This window comes from Colobus angolensis, unplaced genomic scaffold (genome assembly GCF_000951035.1).
Source record: "Colobus angolensis palliatus isolate OR3802 unplaced genomic scaffold, Cang.pa_1.0 Scaffold72, whole genome shotgun sequence".
Lineage (NCBI taxonomy): Eukaryota > Metazoa > Chordata > Mammalia > Primates > Cercopithecidae > Colobus > Colobus angolensis.
In genome coordinates this window covers 2,108,074-2,128,322 of record NW_012120932.1, presented here as the reverse complement: position 1 = coordinate 2,128,322, position 20,249 = coordinate 2,108,074, and the positions used below count along the sequence as shown (strand labels likewise).

General features: G+C 52.9%; 1 protein-coding gene across 1 annotated transcript in view; it reads right to left on the bottom strand.

The window, feature by feature from the left end:
• Positions 1 to 20,249, bottom strand: part of WNK2 (WNK lysine deficient protein kinase 2) — a 142,367-nt gene that overhangs the window by 91,773 nt on the left and 30,345 nt on the right. Inside the window, exons 5-6 of the mRNA XM_011927527.1 lie at positions 1,857 to 2,029; positions 632 to 852 (exon numbers count right to left, since the gene is read on the bottom strand). Coding sequence (XP_011782917.1) covers positions 632 to 852; positions 1,857 to 2,029 — 394 coding nt within the window. The remainder of the gene's footprint in view (positions 1 to 631; positions 853 to 1,856; positions 2,030 to 20,249) is intronic.

The following is a 20,249-nucleotide window of genomic DNA, read 5'->3' as shown; positions in this document are numbered from 1 at the left end:
GGCCTGAAATGCCCAACAAACTGAATTAATTACTCAGCGCCCCGCTCCCCTGTGCACAGCACCTGCTCTGTGCCCCGCTCCGCAGGTATGTGGATTCCCCAGATACTCCAAGTTCTCACGGTCTTGGGCCTCACAGCCTGGGTGCCCCCCCCCCGCACTGAGACAGCTCCAGCATCACTGGTTACAAACCTCCCAAGTTCCTCTGTGGTCAGGGCAGCTTCCCTCTCCCGAGTGCCCACAGCGCCCACACACACCGCGAGCATCGGCACCCAGCCCACCCCCCCGCTAGACAATCAGAGCTGGCACCCAAGCCACAGCCAGGGAGGGAACACAAAGATCATCTGGGGCCAGAGTCAGACAAGGCGGGGGCAGCAGGGGAGGGAGGGAGCCAAGTCAGCCGTCCCAGCCCAAGTGGCCTGGGAATCCAACGAGTGGGCAGGCCCTCCAGCTGAGCTACCAAAGGCTTGGCGGCGTAGCCCAGACACCCCGGCCTGAGGCTCCCAGCGTGCCCAGACGCTCCTCCCACTGGGTCTCCTGCACCAGGTCTGAACAAAACTGGATGCTCGCCAGCCCTGAACACTGCCCGGCTTCTCAAGGGCTCCCAGGACCTGGGGAGGAGAAGCAGGTTTACCTATCACACTTTTGGCAAATGACGCTCTTTTGAGAGTGGCCAGGCCCAAGTCACCAATCTTCACAGACCCAGTTGGTCCGGTGATAAAAATATTGTCACATTTCAGGTCTCGGTGGATGATGGGTGGCGTCCTCGTGTGCAGGAACAGCAGGCCCTTCAGGATCTGCCGGCACCAGCTGCGGAGAACCTTGGGCTTCATCACCTTGAACCGCTTCAGGTACCTGCAGGGGTGCACAGGCACAGCTCACCAAGCAGCTCGCCGGCGGCGGCCCCCTAGCAAAGTCCCCACCTAACACTGCTCAGGAAGTCCATTCCAGTGCACATGGCACACACCTGTGACAGGTAGTGAAGGTGAGATGGGAAGGCCCGATAGTTCTGCCCTGGAGCCAGGTCCCTGAGCAGGCAGCAGGGTGGGCTCACGACCCTCTTGCTCCCCTCATGCCAAGGACCTGGCTGCTAATGCTCATACTAAGCTCCATCTTGACCTCACGGGGAGACGGTGCCAGGCTGACTTACGAGTTGCCCAAGGCAGGACAGAGCCCCAGCCAGCAGATGCTCAGGCGAGGGGGTGAGGGTTACGAAAGCCCAGGGCCTGTCAGAACCACAGGGGCCAGGTGGGGATCTCCCAGCCACCGGCCACCTATGTGGCCTGCCCTGAGCTGTGCCCTAGGAGGAGGTGGTGGTGAAGCTGAGAAAAGGGCTCTCCCCTTGCAGCACATCCACCTGTGAGGGAAACTGCCTGGCTGAGGGGCACTGAAGCCCTGCCTAAGGCTGCAGGGTCCAAAGATTCAGATGGACCCAGGATACAGCACCAGGCGGGGAGTCCCCAGCCCCACAGTGCAGACTGGGGCCTTAGTGAGCAGCAGCAAGCTGCCGTGGCCTCCCCACTCCCCAACCCTCACTAACCACCTGCATGTCCTCAGAATCCCACAGTCCACACTGTGCACCCTGCCCAGCCTGCGTCCTGAGCCTGAGGATGTGCCGGGCTGGCTCCCAGGCGGAAACAGAACCCCAGCCAGAAACAAGGCCCAGACACCACAGACACATCAACCACCTCCCTGGGAAGTAAAGCACCTCCTGGCATCCCACACAGGAGAGGAAAGAGGAGACAGCCTCCCACAGGCACCAGCCAGGACCACCCCAGCAGCCCAAGACCCCACCCCCAGCCATGGTGGCCCTGCACCCATGCCAGGACCCGCCCCAGCCCTCCGGAAGCGGAGCTTACGTCTTCAGCGTCCCTGAGGTCATCAGCTCGGTCACCAGCACAATGCACCGCTTGCCCTTGGCGCTAGACTCCCAGAAGTCGTAGAAGCGCACGATGTTGGGGTGCTGCAGGCCTTTCAGCATCTCAGCCTCTTCCTTGAACCGCTGCCGCTCCAGCTTGGTGAGCTTCCGGTCCTAGAGGGCAAGAGACATGCTAAGTGAGCAAGAGATGGGACACAGGAGGGGACACGGCGGCGTCACATCCCAGCGGCGCCACGCAGTAGGACCAGCCCTTCCCGTACCCACAGGCAGCTGAGCGGCTACGACAGAGGGGCACGCAGACACTGGCACCATAACTGCTGACTCCTAGGCCCCCACAACCCTGGGCACAGCCCCCACAAAGGAACCTCAGCAAAAAGACATCCTAGGAAGCCAAAGGTCCCGTAAATCCACACAGCCACACTTGAGCACTTCTTCCAAAAACACACCTCTAAGGCCTCTGCCTCCTCCACAATCACTCACATTCTGCGTGTTTGTGAAAAGAATGAACCATCAGTTTACTTCTAATGTATACACAACTAGGAGGAAGTGCTCAGGGCCCAGTAGATTAGAACAGAGGAGACGTGGACAGGTGACTGAGACAACAGCTGAGAATGGAGGGAAGAGAAAAGCCCCAGCAGAGACAAACTGACCAGCCAGCAGCCCAGAGGTCAGCCCAGGCCCTCCAGTGCAGGAGGGACACAGCAGATTACCTCCCCAGACCCTTGGCCCACTGTGTCCACACAAGCCAGCAGAACCAATCACTGACCTAAGTTTACAATAGAAAACAGCAAACAAACACCACCATCATCACCCGGGAACCCTGGTCAGGTGCATGCCCCACACTCCCGCTCTACCCACCATCCCACAAGGGGACCATCAACCCCGGGCACCACATTCAAACATGCCCCAGCACCGGCCACCCTCCCGCCGCCTGCCCAACCTCCGCCTCTCCCCTCTGACTCCCATCACCCCGCCTGAGCTCACCCATCCCTGGCCACCCTGTCTTCCACCTTATCCCTCATTGCAGTCACCCTGGATCCTGGCCCTTCCCTTCCCCCAAATACTTCAACAGATTCTCTCCACAGAGGGCTCAGAATAAAACCAGGGAGCCCGCATGGTCCCGAAGGTTCCATGTGCTTCCAACTTCCCCTCACGAGGTGATAGGCACATCTAAAGGCCCAGTCAAGGACTCTCCTCCTGCTGCACACATGCCACGCCTTTCTCACCTCCACCCGAGGTCCTGCCCCCAGGATCAACTCCTTGTCTTGGTCCAATGAGCCCAAGGAGCAATGCCTGCCTCCGTTCCACCATTCCCATGAGAACGTCAGAAAAGAAACGTGTATTTTCAGAAGGAAACTAGAAACATAACTGAACACAGAACAGCAAAATTCCAGGGAATTCTAAACAGACAGAAAGCAAGTAAATCTGGACTGATGAGGGGAGAGATCAGAGTGAAAGTAAAGGCAAGCCAAGACCCCTAGATCCTTCTGGAAAGGCTCAAAGAACGTCAAGCAAGCCAGACTCCAAAGCAGAGAGGAGAAGCGGGTGGCAGGATCGTGACAAGGGTCATCTTGGGAAAAAAAATTACATCCCAAATGCGGCCACGCCCATGAGACCCTTCTTCCTCCATCAACCCGCCAGACCCCTCCCCACAGCAGGAACCCTCATGTGCCCCTTCACTCCAGTATGGGACTTCGCGGTGACTATCACCACAGGGCCAGGCAATACCCAGAGAAGCCACTGTCATGATGGGGCCAACCAAGAAAACAAAGAATTCAGAGACAAACGGCAACTCCCAAAAACATCTAATTAATGTTCCCATAAAGACTCAAGAAGTTGACACAAGTAAGTAAAATCAAGCTTCTATTGAGAAAGAAACAGTCAAGAAAGAGCTCTTGCAAATTAACAACACAGGGATGGGGACCTGCCCTTCCTAACAAGCTCAGTGTTTTAGAAATGAGATATTCCGGCCGGGCGCGGTGGCTCAAGCCTGTAATCCCAGCACTTTGGGAGGTCGAGATGGGCGGATCACGAGGTCAGGAGTTCGAGACCATCCTGGCTAACACGGTGAAACCCCGTCTCTACTAAAAAATACAAAAAACTAGCCGGGCGAGGTGGCGGGTGCCTGTAGTCCCAGCTGCTCGGGAGGCTGAGGCAGGAGAATGGCGTGAACCCAGGAGGCAGAGCTTGCAGTGAGCTGAGATCCGGCCACTGCACTCCAGCCTGGGCGACAGAGCGAGACTCCATCTCAAAAAAAAAAAAAGAAATGAGATATTCCATAATCCAATGAAACATTACGTACAAAAAGTTCATGTTTAATCCAGACAATAAAATGCAAACAATGCTCTACTCATCAAAAACGACTCTTTAAGCGAGGTGCAGTAGCTCACGCCTGAGTCCCAGCTACCCAGGATGCTTAGGCAGAGGATGGCTGGACCCCAGAAGCTCGAGACCAGCCTGGGTAACACAGCGGGACCCCATCTCCAAAAAAATGGTTATTTATTTAAGTCAAGTCACAAACTGGGAAAAACTATTCTCAATGCATATATCTGACAAAGGACTCAGATCCAGAATGTATAGAGAACTCCTGAAATTCAATAATAAACACGTGAACAGATACTTCACCAAAGACACAGAAATGGCCAACAGCACACGGAAAGAGGCTGAGCATCATCAGTCACTGGGAAAATGCCAACAAAGACCACACTGAGATATACCCCACACCCACCAGACAGGCTAAATTAAAAGACGGATACGGCCGGGCGCGGTGGCTCACACCTGTAATCCCAGCACTTTGGGAGACTGAGGCGGGCGGATCATGAGGTCAGGAGATCGAGACCAGCCTGGCTAACACAGTGAAACCCGCCTCTCCGAAAAATACAAAAAATTAGCTGGGCGTGGTGGCGGATGCCTGTAATCCCAGCTACTCAGGCGGCTGAGGCAGGAGAATGGCGTGAACCCGGGAGGCGGAGCTTGTAGTGGGCTGAGATCGGGCCACTGCACTCCAGCCTGGGCGGCAGAGCAAGACTCCATCTCAAAAAAAAAAAAAAAAAAAAAGATGGATACTTCCAGCTGCTGGGGAGGCTGGGGAACAGCAAGCCCCACCTGGCACACTGCTGCCAGGAGTTCAGGTGGTGCAGCCCTCAGAGGAGGGCTTGGCAGGGTTCACACCTGCTCTGTGTCCAGCCACTCCCCTCCCAGGATCCATCTGGGAGGACGGAAAACATAAGTCCATAAAAAAAATGGACTTGGATATTGGAAGCAGGATAATTCATCATAGCCCCACCTGGAAACCACAAAAACGTTTGGGCCCAGGTGAATGAACCGTGCTGCACCCATCCAAATGGGGTCATGGCTCAGCAGCGAAAAGGAGCACACACCTGCCTCTCAGCAGCAGAGGGGAAGGCCAAAAGCATCGCACCAAACAAAAGAAGCCAAACAGAAGACTATGTCCGGTAGGACCCCATCTTCATGTGAAACTCTGGAAAAGACAGACTAATATCTGGGGGATGCCATCAGAATAATGGTTGCCTCTGGGGTGGGTAGAAGTGGGAGCCAAGAGATCTTGGGGTCAGGGGTGAGACAGAAATGTTCCACATCATAACAGCGCACGTGGGCTGCATCTCTATGTGCATTTGTCAGAGCTCAACTTGCACACTTAAGTTCTGTGTGTTTCATTATATGCATATTACCCTTCAATTTTTCATATGTAAAAACAAAAAAAGGAAAAAAATCCAAAGACCAAATGAGAGAAGTAGAAGAAAGAAAATAGAAGAGAAACATTAAGAGACATGGAAGAACTGCCTGGAAGTCAAACTATGTCAAAAGGGTTCTAGGAACAGGAATCAGGAAGTATAAACAGATGGTAGAATAGCATTTCCCTGAGCTGGAAGGAGAACGATTTAGAATAAAATGGCCCACCAAGGCCAGGTCAGAGTAAATGAACAGCCCACCTCCAGGCTGTTCTAGTGAAATGTCAGCACCCCAAGCACGTCCTATCCACAAAAGACAGCCCAGATAGGCAGTGACTCTAAAAGGAGACACTGGGTGCAGGTGGTGGGGACAGTGTCCTCAACGTGCTAACTCGGAATTCTATACCCTGCCAAACGGACACCAAGCCAGGCGGTCCGGACTCATTTTCAGACATGTAGGAGCTCAAAGTTAACGTCCCATGCAGTCTAGGTGGAACAAGTTCCTGGAAGAAATGTTTCCACAACACACAACGCAACATAACACAACAGAAGAACATGCACCCAGGGTGACCCTCGAGGTCCCTGGGCGTGAAGGAAGCTGGAGAGGAGATGGCAGTGCTCAGCTAGGCCAGTTCGCCCAGGAAGCCTTCTCTGGGAAACAGTATGTCAGTTTACGATTCCCTTTCAGTGCGCTTAGTCCTTGATTCTAGGAGAAACTCAAAGAATCATTTATAGCACAAGTTATTTTTGCCAGTGTTTTAGCACCAACAGTAACGTGTAAAAGATTTCATTGTAGTTTCAGAGCAAAATGTTCACATTCTAAATGACTAAGAAAAAACAGGAGGTGGGGGGCATACCCTGCATCCACTACCGTCTTTGTTTTTCACAGCAGTTACCTACCGAAGTTGATAAATTTCAGACACGAAAGTCAGAAATGGTTAACAATGGTGCCTCTTAGAGGTGGGCCTGGAAGGGAAGAGGATCTCATTTTATATTCCAGGCCACACGACTATTTTAATCAACATGACACATTGCTTGGTAATTTTTATGGTAGGGGAGACAGGGTCTCACTCTGTCATCCAGGCTGGAGTGCCACGGTGTGATCATAGCTCACTGCAGCCTCAATTTCCTGGGCTCAGGTGACCCTCCCACCTCAGCCTTTCGAGTAGCAGGGACTACAGGCACATGCTACCACGCTGGCTAATTTTTTTTTTTTTTAGAGATGGTCTCACTATGTTGCCCAGGCTGCTCTTGAACTCCTGGGCTCAATAGATCCTCCTGCCTTGACCTCCCAAAAGTGCTGGGATTACAGGTGTGAGACACCACGCCCAGGCTGCTTGGTACTTTAACGGTCAGTTAGTGTGCCCCCCTCCGAGCCCTGCCCAGAGCCCACCTACAGGGTGTGCTGCCCCCCACAGAGCCTGTCCACATCCTCATCACTTGTTTGCTGATCTCGGGTTGGCCTGCATTGCAGGAGCAACTCCATGAACAGCTGTGGGCTGAACTCATTCATTAACCTACTAGGAAGGCTCACAGTCAACAAGCCATGGCAGGAAGATGCACCTGATCCCTAAACGATTCCCAAATCCTGCCAGGCTCACACGGTGCTTCAAGGTTTGGTGTTGAGTCAGGGGCTGGGGGGCTCCTGGCTGCTCACTCAACATGATACTCCTCCCTCCCAGACACTGGAGGGTAAGGTCAATGAGCACCAATCTTCTTCCTACCAAGTCCCCAGTGCTATGCAAATTCACGGCTCTTGTTCCCTCATAGTGGTGAAAATCAATCAGACGACAACAGATTTAAGGCATTCTGGGACCATGCCAGCTCTTATTTGCTCTAGGAAAAAGGCCCTGTGGGTCACACACAGGCAAGGCAGGACACAGCCTCCAAGCCGGGCAGCAAAGCCCCTCCAGGACTGCACGAGTCACACAGTCAGGGTGGTCAGAAGATTCTTGGTCCCAACGGGCCTCCCCAGCACCCCCAGGATACCTGGGACACCTCCGGGGATTGCCTTCAGTGTTGACTGAGAGCATCAGAGACTCCTGCCCTGAACATGCCAGGGTGTCTACAGGCAGCCCCCTCCTGTGACACTTCAGGGCCAGCTACTCTGCCAGAACAGTCCCCAGTGGGCAACGGTTGGAGATGTCAGACCTACCAGGGGCACACTTGGGATTCCATGGCATCCCCCTTTCAGCCAGGCAGGACCCCAAAATCCAACCCCTTGAAGGGGCAGAACTGGGTCCCACCAGGAGGTGAACCCCACACACACTCGGGCAGAGGAGAGTGCCCAGAACCAGCAAGGCTGAGCCCCGGAAGACAAGCGCTGCAGGGACTCGCTCCAGTTCCATGGGGCCATAAATCAAAACCAAAGGAAGCCTGGAGCATCTCTGTCCACAATAGTCCCCATGCACGGAGAACTGGCCCAGGACAGAGGCCCCGGGTGCAGCATGGGAGGGCATCAGGTCTCTGGTAGAGCTTGGGCCTAACCAAGGACTCACCTCCCTGTCACTTAAGTGCTCACACCCAAAAGCCATGATATCCACAGGGACACACTGGGAAGACAGCATGAGACTTCCACCATATATGTGTCCCCTTCTGTCTCCTCCACCCCCGGGAGGGTGTCCCCACTGCTTCAGGAGGCCTGGCATCCCCACACACTCCACACCCTCTTGGTGGGAAGGGCCTCCCTGCTATTTCCAGGTCCCGAAGATTTGAACCAGTCGACCCAAGCTGGGGGCCAGCAGGCTCCTGCCTGCCCTTTCATCATGAAGTGGAGGGAGGGTCTGGGTCTGGTTCCAGGAGGTCAGGGTTTGGCAAGTGCACAGGAATGGCTGCTGCAGAGCAAGCCACACCATCCCCCACGCTCTGTCTGGAGTTGCTCAGATAGTCACGGAGGCTCTGGGTATGTGGAAAGGGCTGTTCACAACCCCATGGGAATGCAGCCAGCAGATGAGAAAACCAATAAATACGCAACTACACACTGTGCCAAAAATTACCAGTCAGGGCAACCCTGGCCCCGAGGAAAAGCTCCAGTTTCAGGCAGCCTGGGAAGGAGGGAACCCCTCCCACCCTACCTAAGGCATGGGCAGGTCTGGGGTCCCTGGAGGAAGCAGCCTCTGGGCAGGAATGATGTTTGAGCAGTAGGCGGTTTACGTCACTACAGGGCCAGGCACCAGGGCACCACCTGGACAAGAGGCAGGCGCTGGGCCTGCTCCGTGGTGAGTGGTCAGTGGGCTCAGTGCAGCCATTTTGATGTCAACACCACACACCCACCGCCGGCCAGCGAAGGGCAGGCCTGACGGAGCTCTTCCGCCTGCTGCCTCCAACATTCTCTGCTGGTCTTAAAACAAACTCACTTCCTTTAAAGCCAAGTTCCCTCTTTAACCTCATCTTGAGCAACAAAATGACACAACCGTATTGACAGGTGCACCAGTGTGTGTTTTCTCTAATTCATGTTTTTAAAAAGAACATCATGGCCGGGCACGGTGGCTCACACCTGTAATCCCAGCACTTTGGGAGGCCAAGGTGGGCAGACCACCTGAGGTCAGAAGTTGGAACCAGACTGGCCAACGTGGTGAAACCCCATCTCTATTAAAAATACAAAAATTAGCCAGGCATGGTGGTGGGCGCCTGTAATCCCAGCTACTCGGCTCGGGAGGCTGAGGCAGGAGATTCACTTGAACCCAGGAGGCGGAGGTTGCAGTGAGCCGAGATCACAACATTGCACGCCAGTGCGGGTGACAGAGTGAGACTCCGTCTCAAAAAAAAAGAACATCATTATAAAGATGAACATTTTTCCCAACACCACCAAATAAAAGTGGCCAAGGAGTCACAGAGGCTGATATGGCCCCAGAATGTTCGCAGAAGAGGGACCCTGATGCCAGTGACCTGTCCCAGATGCCGACCTCCATCTGGGTGAGTGCAGCCGGAGAAGGAGGTGCTCAGTGGGGGTGAGACGGAGGCACTGGGCTCTTCCCACATTCAGTCTTCTTTGTCAAGGGCTCCAAGAAGTTTATAATTCTCTGAGGCAGAAACCTGAGCTTGAATATCTGGCCCCTGGTTGCTTTTGTAAATCATACTATTTTATTTGAAAAGGGAGGGAGGAATTATTAACTGGGTGTGGTGGCACACGCCTGGTGTCTCAGTTACTTGGGACGCTGACATGGGAGAATCACCTGAGCCCAGAAGCAGAGGGTGTAGCTGAGCTAAGATCCTGCCACTGCACTCCAGCCTGGGCCACGGAGCAAGACCCTGCCTCAAAGAAAGGGGCAGGGAGGGGCAGAGGGAAAAGGGGGAGGTGCCAAGTGAGCTTTACTCTCTTAAAGGCCACCTGGCACCCTGCCCCCAACATACACACCGGTATTCACCCTGTCACCCACACACAGAAAGAAATAGGTGCCTGCCTGCCCCAAGCTGGGATGTAAAATGTGTCATCATAGGTTCAAACAGTTGTAAAAGATGTCATTTCCAGCATTTTATAAATACTGACTTTTTAAAAATGTTCTTTGAAATGTTTCCCATGGAACCCAAATGTCAGCAATCTGATGCCCTTCACCAGTTGTTTCTAAACACGTGAATAAACACGTCTCCAGCTCCAGCCAGGACACACACCTCCATTCCCACGGTGCTGATGGACACGACGCAGCTCCTCCCAAAAGCCTCCCACTGACTGCCCTGCCACACTTTCCTGCCATCACATTGTTCCTATTGGAATCCAGCTTTTCTTAGTTCATAAGACTCTAAGGCCCACAGGATTTTCTTCAGGACTGAATCACTACCATAAATTAGCAGTGCATAGTTGACCAAAGCAAAGAGATAACTAATTTTGTTGAAAGTGCCTCCGTTACTGAGCCAGATGGAGCTCTTGTGCCAATTACTTGGGGTGTCTGTGGGTGGCTCTTAAATCATGTCTAGAAGGAGGCAGGCCCAGCATCGTTCTGTCCACCTTCTGGTGTGTGGATGTTGAACTCTGAGAAGGCCTGATCCTGCCAGCCAGTAGACGGGTGGAGACAGTCTGCCATGGCCTTATCACGAACTCTCCACGCTCGCTCGAGCACGTACAAAACTCCAGCTGTCCTTCCCCGGGACCAGCTGGCAACCGTGCCAGGGACTCCTCTAGGTTTTACTGAACACATGCAATGGGGGTGGTGCCCGGTCCATACAGGCCCTCCATGCCAGCACCCAGCACAAGGGCCAGCAGCAAGGGGAGGTCCAGGGAAGGTCAGGGGTCCCCACCCAACTGCCTGTTAGGAAGCCCCCATGCCCAGCATGAGCACAGCAGGTCAGTTTTGGGCCAGGCCCTCTGTGCAGGGCCCCACCCTCCCCACCGCAGGGCCCTGGTCACAGGGCAGGCTGCAGGAGCCCTCTCCATCCCAGGCCCACCCATTACCCTCCATTGTGGGCAGAGACAGGGCCACTGTGGGAAGCCAGTGGAGCTGTCACCATGTGGCAGGAATGCGTGGGCAGTCCAGGAGGAGGGCAGGACCACAGAATGGAGCCACGAAGGCCAAGACAAAGAAGAGGACAGAAGGGGGACCCAGGCTGGGCGGCCCAGACACAGCAGGTACCCTGAGGCAATGAACCGTGACAGGGTGCAGCTGACAGGACTGTGGGCCGCCTGTGGTCTGATGCTGGGGCAGCACAGGCAGGCAGGAGCCTTCCCAAGGTGCCCACTCCCTGGGCCCACCACACCCACAAAGCCTCTCCTGGGACCTGAAGCCTCAGAGTCCACAGATAAGATGTGATCCTTTCTTCCAATATGAACCTCACCAGGGCTGGGCAGCCCCCCAGCCCCCTCCTCGGGCCACCCCATGGAGGTCTCCCCAGCTAGGGCCTCAGGGAGACCCAACCCTCTGCCCAACAGCAGCTGTGACACGCCGTCCAGTTAGTCCCTCTGCCCGTCAGCTCCTGGCTGGGCTGCAGGGTCATCAGCTCTACCTCACTGGGCCCCCTCCCCCTTCACAAAACAGGAAAGGTCGGAGGTCTCCTCAGCGTTGGTGCAAGGCTGTGCTGGCAGGTGGAGCTGCCCAGAACCACAGCTGCCACAGCAGCCCTCACCCTCGGCCCCTCCCTACCATGCCCCATCCTGCACTGGTGTTGGGCAGAGTGGACAGAACAGGAAAGGTTATTCCAACCAGAGAGACGGGGTAAAACCTAGGCTCAGACACTGACCCTGCCTCTCAGCTCAGCTCCCCATTTGTGTACTGGGCAGATAGCAGCGCCCGTCCCCGCCAGTGTCCAGCCCTCAGCCAGTAAGATGCACCCTGCATATACCCTCATGGGCTCTGGGTAGTGCACCTGCCTCCAGGGGAGGCCTGGCCCACTGCAGATCAAGCGGGCAGGACCAATGCTCATTCAGACCCTGGGGGAACACTTTAAACAACCAAGACTCCCTCCCCCACAACCCTGCAGCCAGGGAACCCTGTCCTGGAGGAAGAGGGGATCCCCTTTGGTCCAGGCCTCCAACACCACGTGATGTCCCAGCCGAGAGGAGCCGGGCACTAGGCAGGGTGGGGCCCGGACACGCCTGCACTCTCCAGGCTTCCAGGGCAGGGCACCAAGGCCAGCGCCACCATCTGCACCTGCGCTCAGCTGGATCAGAAATGACAGAGCCCAAGCAAGGAAGCAGGTGAGCTAGCTGGTGGCAACAGGCGGAGCTGGGCACATGGCATACGAGTGTTCTATTTCCAAATAAAAGTTTTAAAGCTTGCAGGGCTGACCTAGAGCTCCATAAAAGCAAAGGAGCCCCCACACAGCCTCTTCCACCTGAGCGCCCCCGTTCTCAGCACTGCGGGTCCCCAGACGGGCTAAGCCTTGGCCCACACTGCCCCGAGCAGACACCTGCCCAGCCCTCTGTGGACAGGGGTCTTCCCAAGGACCGGCATCCTTAAATGAAGCCAATGACAAACTTGGAAACGATCCACACTTCATCCTTAACGTTAGGGGGTCTCTGAGGGGAAAGGGAAAGGGCTTCCTCCCTGGGGTCCATATCCACACTTTTGGATGGAGGTATCCCTACTGCGGTCAGAACTGGTGAGCATTTGTCCTTGTGTGCACTTTTTAAAGACAGAAACAGGAGGGACTCGAGCCCAGCATCACCCAGGGCTGCCTCAGGCCCTCCAGGACAGTGGCCAGCCCCGCCCACGGCATGTTGACCAATAGGACTAGGGGTATTGGTGGAAACAGACCATTCACATCTGGGGGAAACGGCTGACAGAAACCTACCTTGTCAGAGTGCCACCTCGTCCCAGGGCACCTACCATCAGGCTGGAGGGAGGCAGAGAGCTTGAACCCATGCCCCTCCCCTCCAGGGACATGCAGGTGCCCTTCTCTCCTGCCTACAGATGGGCTTGACACGGGCAGGTGAGGGGCAGAGGGACACAGTCCTGGCCCCTGGTCTCAGCCACAAGTCCTGGTGCCGTGTCACTGGGTGGCCACCCCCCTCTTCAAGGCCAGAGGTCAGCAGGCTGCCCTGGCCCTGTGTGAGTCCTGAGAGCCAACCTATCACATCCATGCTCTCCACGCCCATCCGTTCTCCCTCGGATGCAGGGGGAAGAGGGAGAGCCAGGATAGGTGTCCCTGGGGCAGAGGGGTGCAGCCAACTCAGGACAACCAAACCCCAGGGAGCCGGGGCAGCCCTGGCCCCAAGAGCAAGACAACCCAGACACACCCCCCTAGCACAGACAGGTAGCTGTGCAGGCAGCACACACTGTGCAGGGCCAGCCCCAGACAACCCCCCAACATGGACAGGCAGCTGTGCAGGGCCAGCCCCAGACACCCCCGCAACACAGACAGGCAGCTGTGCAGGCAGCAGACACTGTGCAGGGCCAGCCCCAAAGGAGGAGGCCTTTCCTGTTCTCAAGGGAACACTGACATTACTTCCTGATGGGGAAATGTCTGTTCGAACCCTCAGCCTTGGACCAGAGCAAGTGGTTCAACCACCTCAGGATGAAATGAAAATGGGGCTGGCCCAGCAGGCACACAAGTGAGGAAGAGAAATCCCCATGGGGCCATCCCACCCCAAAAACTTTCCTGATTGCAGGCCTGGCTCCTCCCCAGGAGAACGCATCAGCACTCACCCAAGGTAACCGGGAGCCCGGTGGGCACAGGCCAGGCGGCCACTCCTGCCTCTGACCACACCATGTATCTGGTTTCTAGAAAGGGCCAGCCCCACCCCATGGTCACTTTCCGCAGGGACACCTAAAGATAGATTTGGATAGCACCAGGGACACAGGTCAGTAGGGTTAGCAGCTCCATCATCAAGAACAGTTCCTGTGGGGTGGGGCAGGCAGGGCAGCCCCAGGGCAAGGCATGTGGAATCCTGTGGAGTCCCACAGAATTCTGAGGAGACAGCTGCAGAGGCCAAGCTACTGGGGTCATCCCTGTGGCTGCCCTGCCCCCACATAGGGTTCAAAGGCTCAGGGCACTCCAAGGTGGCAGTGGGTGAGGGTCTAACAGTCTGTGGAATATTGTGGACCCTCAGAGGCAGGCCCTTCCCCCCCTCCCACCCCTCCAACATAGGGAAATACTCAGCCCTGTAGCTCTGGGCACTGAGCAAGGGCTGGGCATTCTGGTGCCTGCTACTCAAGGCCCTGGTTCTGGCTCAGTCTTCTATGCCTACACCCAGAATGAAGTCACCTAGGCCTCACTTCCTTCCCTCCCCAGAGCCCCTGGGTGGCCCAAGCTATCACCAAGAGCTAAGATGGCCATGAAGGCCAGGCTACTGGGGCTCAAGGCCGGTGTTGGCCTCAGGTCGAGATGTCTGCTGAATAAACATGCACCCAGGCACAAACATCTGTGGTGTCCCTCTAAGCCAGGAATGGCACCAGGCTGCTTGGCAGGGGAGTGGGAGCACCAACAGATGGCCCCAGCAGCAAGAGATCAGGGCCACAGGAGGACCACGGAAGCGTAAAGCAGCATGAGGATGAGGTTAGACCCTCCTGCCCACATCTGCTCCCCAATCCCATTAACTGACTCCTCAGTACCTCCCAGAACTGGTAGCAAGAGCCTTGGGGACCACAACCGAGATGGCAGGTGCAGAGCGCACATATACCCGAGATAAACCTCAGCACCACTCATCCTCATGCCACCGTTCCAACTCTTCTGGAGAAAAGAAAACCCCACACTCAGCACTGCTTCTCCCAGTAAAGTTGTGCAGCCCAAAACAGGAGCTACACATGTGGCTAATGAGCACCTAAAATGAGGCCAGTCCAGGCTGAGATGTTCTGTAAGTGCACAGTACGTTGCAGCGACATAGTATCTTCTTAAAGGATTTTTTGGGCCGGGTGTGGTGGCTCTTAACTGCAATCCCAGCACTTTCGGAGGCCGAGGCACGCAGATCACGAGGTCAAGAAATCAAGACCATCCTGGCCAACATGGTGAAACCCTGTCTCTACGAAAAACACACAAATTAGCTGGGCATGGGGGTGCATGCCTGTAGTCTCAGCTACTTGGGAGGCTGAGGCAAGATAATCACTTGAACCCAGGAGGCGGAGGTTGCAGTGAGCCGAGATCTCACCACTGCACTCCACCCTGGGCGGGCAACAGAGCAAGACTCCGTCTTAAAAAAATAAATAAAAATAAATAAATAAGTTTTTTTGAATCTTATTGATAATTTTATATTGATTCACATCAAAAACATAATATTTTAGATATACTAAATTCCGCCTGTTAAAACTAATTCCACTGTTTGTTTTTTTAGGCCTGTTTGTTTCTTTTTTTTTTTTTTTTTTTGAGACTGAGTCTCACTCTGTCACCCAGGCTGGAGTGCAGTGGTGTGATTTTGGCTCACCGCAACCTTCACCTCCTAGGTTCAAGTGATTTTCCCGCCTCAGCCTCCCAAGCAGCTGATACCACAGGTGCTCGCCACCACGCCTGGCTAATTTTGGCTTCTTGTTTTTTGAAACAGGGTCTCACTCTGTCACCTACGCTGGAGTGCAGTGGTGTGATCATGGCTCACCGCAGCCTCAACCTCCCAGGCTGAAGCAATCCTCCCACCTCAGCCTCCCCAGTAGCATCACACCCAGCTAATTTTAGTATTTTTTGTAGAGACGGAGTTTTGCCACGTTGCCCAGGCTGGTCTCAAATTCAGCCTCCCAAAATGCTAGGACTACGGATGTGACCCACCACGCCTGGCTTCCACCTGTTCCTTTTATACTTTTAAAGTGGCTGCTAAGCTGAAAAGTGCACATATGGCTCACATTTGTGGCTCACATGACATTTCTATAGGACAGGAGTGCCTTGGAGCATCAGCACTAAGCAGTAGATTAAAAGCAGAGAAGAGGCCGGGCGCGGTGGCTCAAGCCTGTAATCCCAGCACTTTGGGAGGCTGAGGCAGGAGAATGGCGTGAACCCGGGAGGCGGAACTTGCAGTGAGCTGAGATCCAGCCACTGCACTCCAGCCCGGGCGACAGAGCGAGACTCCGTCTCTCACAAAAAAAAAAAAAAAAAAAAAAAAGCAGAGAAGCAGAGCAGAACTTCAGCAGCCTAACAGGGCCGAGAAGACAGCAATCAGAGCCCAGAGCCTGCCAAGGAAAAGAGGCCTTGGTAGACGTGCAGGCTTTCAGATTAGCCCTTCCAGGAGGGCTGTATACTAGAAGCCCAGATAAAACAGAACAGACCAGCCAGCCCTCACAGGGGCTCAAACACAGCTTTGAATCAGTTCAATTCCAGACTGGATTAAGATGATTTGCTCTTATTCTGCTGCCTACTAGAGGCAGTAAAAAGTAAATCTCTAGTGAAAGACAAAATCATCCAGAGCCTCAAATATGTCCATAATTTCTAAATATATCAATAAAAAATGGCCAAGAAGATCAGGAGACGAGACCAAGTGATGAAAATTAAAAATAAAAGAAGAAAAACAATAGACAATAACAACAAATTCCCAGGGAATCCAAATATTGTACTTATCAGACCACAGACTTTAAAATTTGTGCAAAATTAAAATTAGTGTAAAATTAGTATGGTCCAAAAAAGAGCAGGACAAATCATTTCACCAGAACTAAAATCTATGAAATCAGAATCAAATGGAAATCTAGAACTAAAAAAGTAAAATTAAACCCATCTATTGAGTTCAACAGCAGATTAGACATAGGTGAGAAGAAGATTAGCAAACTGGAAGGCAGTAGAAAATAAACAAACTGAAACATGGACAAATGCATATGAAAAAGAAAATAAAAAACTTATAGAAGACAAAGGAAAAAGTCCAACCTATGTGTAAATGGGGTTCTGGAAAAGAGGGTATAAACAATGAAATCAAAACATTATTTTTAAAATAAGGCCGGGTGCAGTGGCTCACGCCTGTAATCCCAGCACTATGGGAGGCCAAGGTGGGGGAATCACCTGAGGTCAGGAGTTCAAGACCAGCCTGGTCAACATGATGAAACCGTCTCTACTAAATATGCAAAAATCAGCATATAAAAAATAAATAAATAAATAAAAATAACATCCCAGTTTGTGACCAGCTTGGGCAACATAGTTGGGCAACATAGTGAGACCCCAGCTCCACAAAAAAATTAAAACAGCAGGCATAGTGGCACATGCCTGCAGTTCCAGCTACTCAGGAGGCTGAGATTGGAAGATCATGGGACCCCAGGGGTCCTAGGCTCTAGTGACCTCCACCCTGGGTGACAAAGCAAGGCCTCATCTCTAAAATAATAATAATAATAATAATAATAATAATGCCCCCACATCTTCTACAATTGAAGCAAGACACCCACATATTCAAGAAGTGCTAAAAGCCCCAAGCAGATTAGATACAGAGAAAGCCACATCTGGGCACATTATAGTATAAAACTCCTAAAAATCAAACACAAAGAGAGTATCTTAAACTCAGCAAAGGGTGGGGAGGGGCACTACCTTCAAAGGGGCCTCAAGCAGACTGACAGCTGACCTCAACAGAAACCATGGAAAACGACTATGTATCTTCAAGTGATGACTAGCATCTTCAAGTGATGAAGAGGCCGGGCGTGGTGGGAAGGCTGAAGCGGGCGGATCACTTGAGGTCAGGAGTTTGAGACCACCCTGGCCAACATGGTGAAACCCCATCTCTACTAAAAATATAAAAATTAGCCAAGCATGGTGGCCCACACCTCTAATCCCAGTTACTTGGGAAGCTGAGGCAGGAGAATCACTTGAACCCGGGAGGCAGAGGTTGCTGTGAGCCGAGACTGTGCCACTGCACTGCAGCCTGGGCCACAGAGCGAGACTCCGTCTCAAAATAAATAAATAAATAAAATTTAAACATAAAAAAGTGATGAAGAAGAAAACTATTAATCTCAAATTCTGTATCCAGCAAAATTATTCTTTAAATAAGAATAGGGACTCTTTTAGACAGAGATAGCAACAGCAGCAAATGGGTATTAAATGGAATACAAAGGGGAAAACTTCAGGTAAAGGGAAAGTGGTATGAGACGGAAACACAAGAACAGAAAGCAACGGAAAGGAGAAATGCACCAGTCATTGTCACTCTCTGCTAGTATTAACTATACAAAATAACAATTTAATAATGTCATATGGGATACAAAAGACAGGGAGGGTTAAATTACATAACAGTACACAAAAAGCAGGGGTGGGTAAGAGGAGTGGGTAAATGGAGTTCAAATGTCTTAAGATGCTCACACTGCCCACGATGTGGGAAAAGTGTTAGTTTATATTAAACTTCAATAACTTTGGATACATGTTGTAATCTCCAGCATAACCACTACATTTTTGCTTTGCTTTGTTTTTGAGATGGAGTTTTGCTCTTGTTGCCCAGGCTGGAGTGCAATGGTGCGATCTCAGCTTACCACAACCTCTGCCTCCCGAGTTCAAGCGATTCTCCCGCCTCAGCCTCCCGAGTAGCTGGGATTACAGGCATGCGTCACCATGCCCGGCTAATTTTGTATTTTTAGTCGAGACAGGGTTTCTTCATGTTGGCCGGGCTGGTCTTGAACTCCCGATCTCAGGTGATCCACCGGTCTCCGCCTCCCAGTTAAAACTAAAAATTTATCAACAAATCTACAAAGAACTTTGTAAGTGCAAACTCAAAATTGACCAGAGATTCATGAATAGCTCATCTAATTACAGGGCAGCCACATCTGAGAATACACACTGGTTGTTAAAATTACCAACATGGATACATGAGTATATGATAAAATAATAACCAAAAATTAGGAAGTAAAGTGAAATAAAATGACAGGTGGAATGAACACAACTCGCAGAGCCCACCACCCCTGCCCTCTTGTCACCTGCTACCCTGCCCTCCTCAACTGTCCAGCTGCAGAGCCCAGGCCTCCCAGACTTGCCCATTGCGGAAGCACAACCATCCTTGTTGCTCCAATCTACTCTGGGAAGACGGCTCTTGTATCCCTTCTCAAGATCAGAGGAGGATCAAAAGTACAACACAGAGCTCAGGGCTCAGTCGATGCCCCCTCCCTGGAAGTAGGCTGATACACAAATGATAGGAAAGCCATCTTTCCTCCTCGACTGAGACTAGAAAAGCTCAGGTCTGGTGCCCACGGGGACTTCTCCACCTCCACCTATGACGTTCCACATTCAAAAGGTGGGAACAGCCCCAAGGCGGAGTCCAAAATTCTGAGTCCAAACATCCCAAGACCACACACCCTGGGGAGCCCAAGTTTGAAGAGTCTTTTTCTCACTCACACCCAGAGATCAAGAAACACCTTTCTCCACACCTTCCTCTCTCTCTCTCCCTTAAATAAACATCTGCCGGTGGCCATGACCTACTGGGCAGCCACACACTGGGCCCATGAAGGTGACGCTGAGACAGGACTTCTGCCCTGAGGGCTCAGTCCTATGAGCCCTGCATGTCCATGCTGCTCCCATTTTACAGAGAGAAGTGGAGACTAGGACAGGCTCAGCAGCTTAGCAAGGGGCAGGCCGGACCTTGAACCTCAGCAGCCTGACTCTGGCTGCCTCCCCATCATGTGCCCCTGACCAGAGGCCACTCTGGGGGCCACAGGGAAGGAGAGGAGGACCTGGCTGAAACAACACAGCCAGGGTTTATCCCGGAAGACTCAAGATAGGAGCCTCTGAGCAGGCAGGGTGAGTCAGGCAGACGGGTGGGCCTGGGGCCAGCCTCTCTGGGATGCTGTCCTGCTGGGGGGCCACTCACACACTGTGACTCCACCAGGCAGTCAAGCCACACCAAGCCCAGCAACAGAATTCACTCTATGCATGACTAACCTATCCTTATCCCAATGGCTGGCTGCTGGCTTTGCTGAAACCTAGAGTAGCCTGGAAAGAAAGGGAATGAAATCTCTCCATTGTGTAATTTCCTGCAGGGTCTGGGGTCCCACAATTGAAGAGTTAAAATTAGGTGAATGAATGAATGAGCCAGTGAATAAACAACTAATGAGTGAGGAATGACGAGTGAGGGAACGGATGATGAATGAATAGATGAATAACTGAATGGTGAGCAAATGAGTAAATGAGTGAGTGAATGTGTGAGTGTGTGAATGAATGAGTGAATGAGGTAGATGAGTGAGTGAGTGAGTGACTGAGTGGATGAGTGACTGAGTGGATGAGTGAGTGAGTGGGTGAGTGGGTGAGTGAGTGGATGAGTGAGTGGATGAGTGAGTGAGTGAGTGGGTGAGTGAGTGGATGAGTGAGTGAGTGAGTGGATGAGTGAGTGAGTGAGTGGATGAGTGAGTGGGTGAGTGAGTGAGTGGGTGAGCGGATGA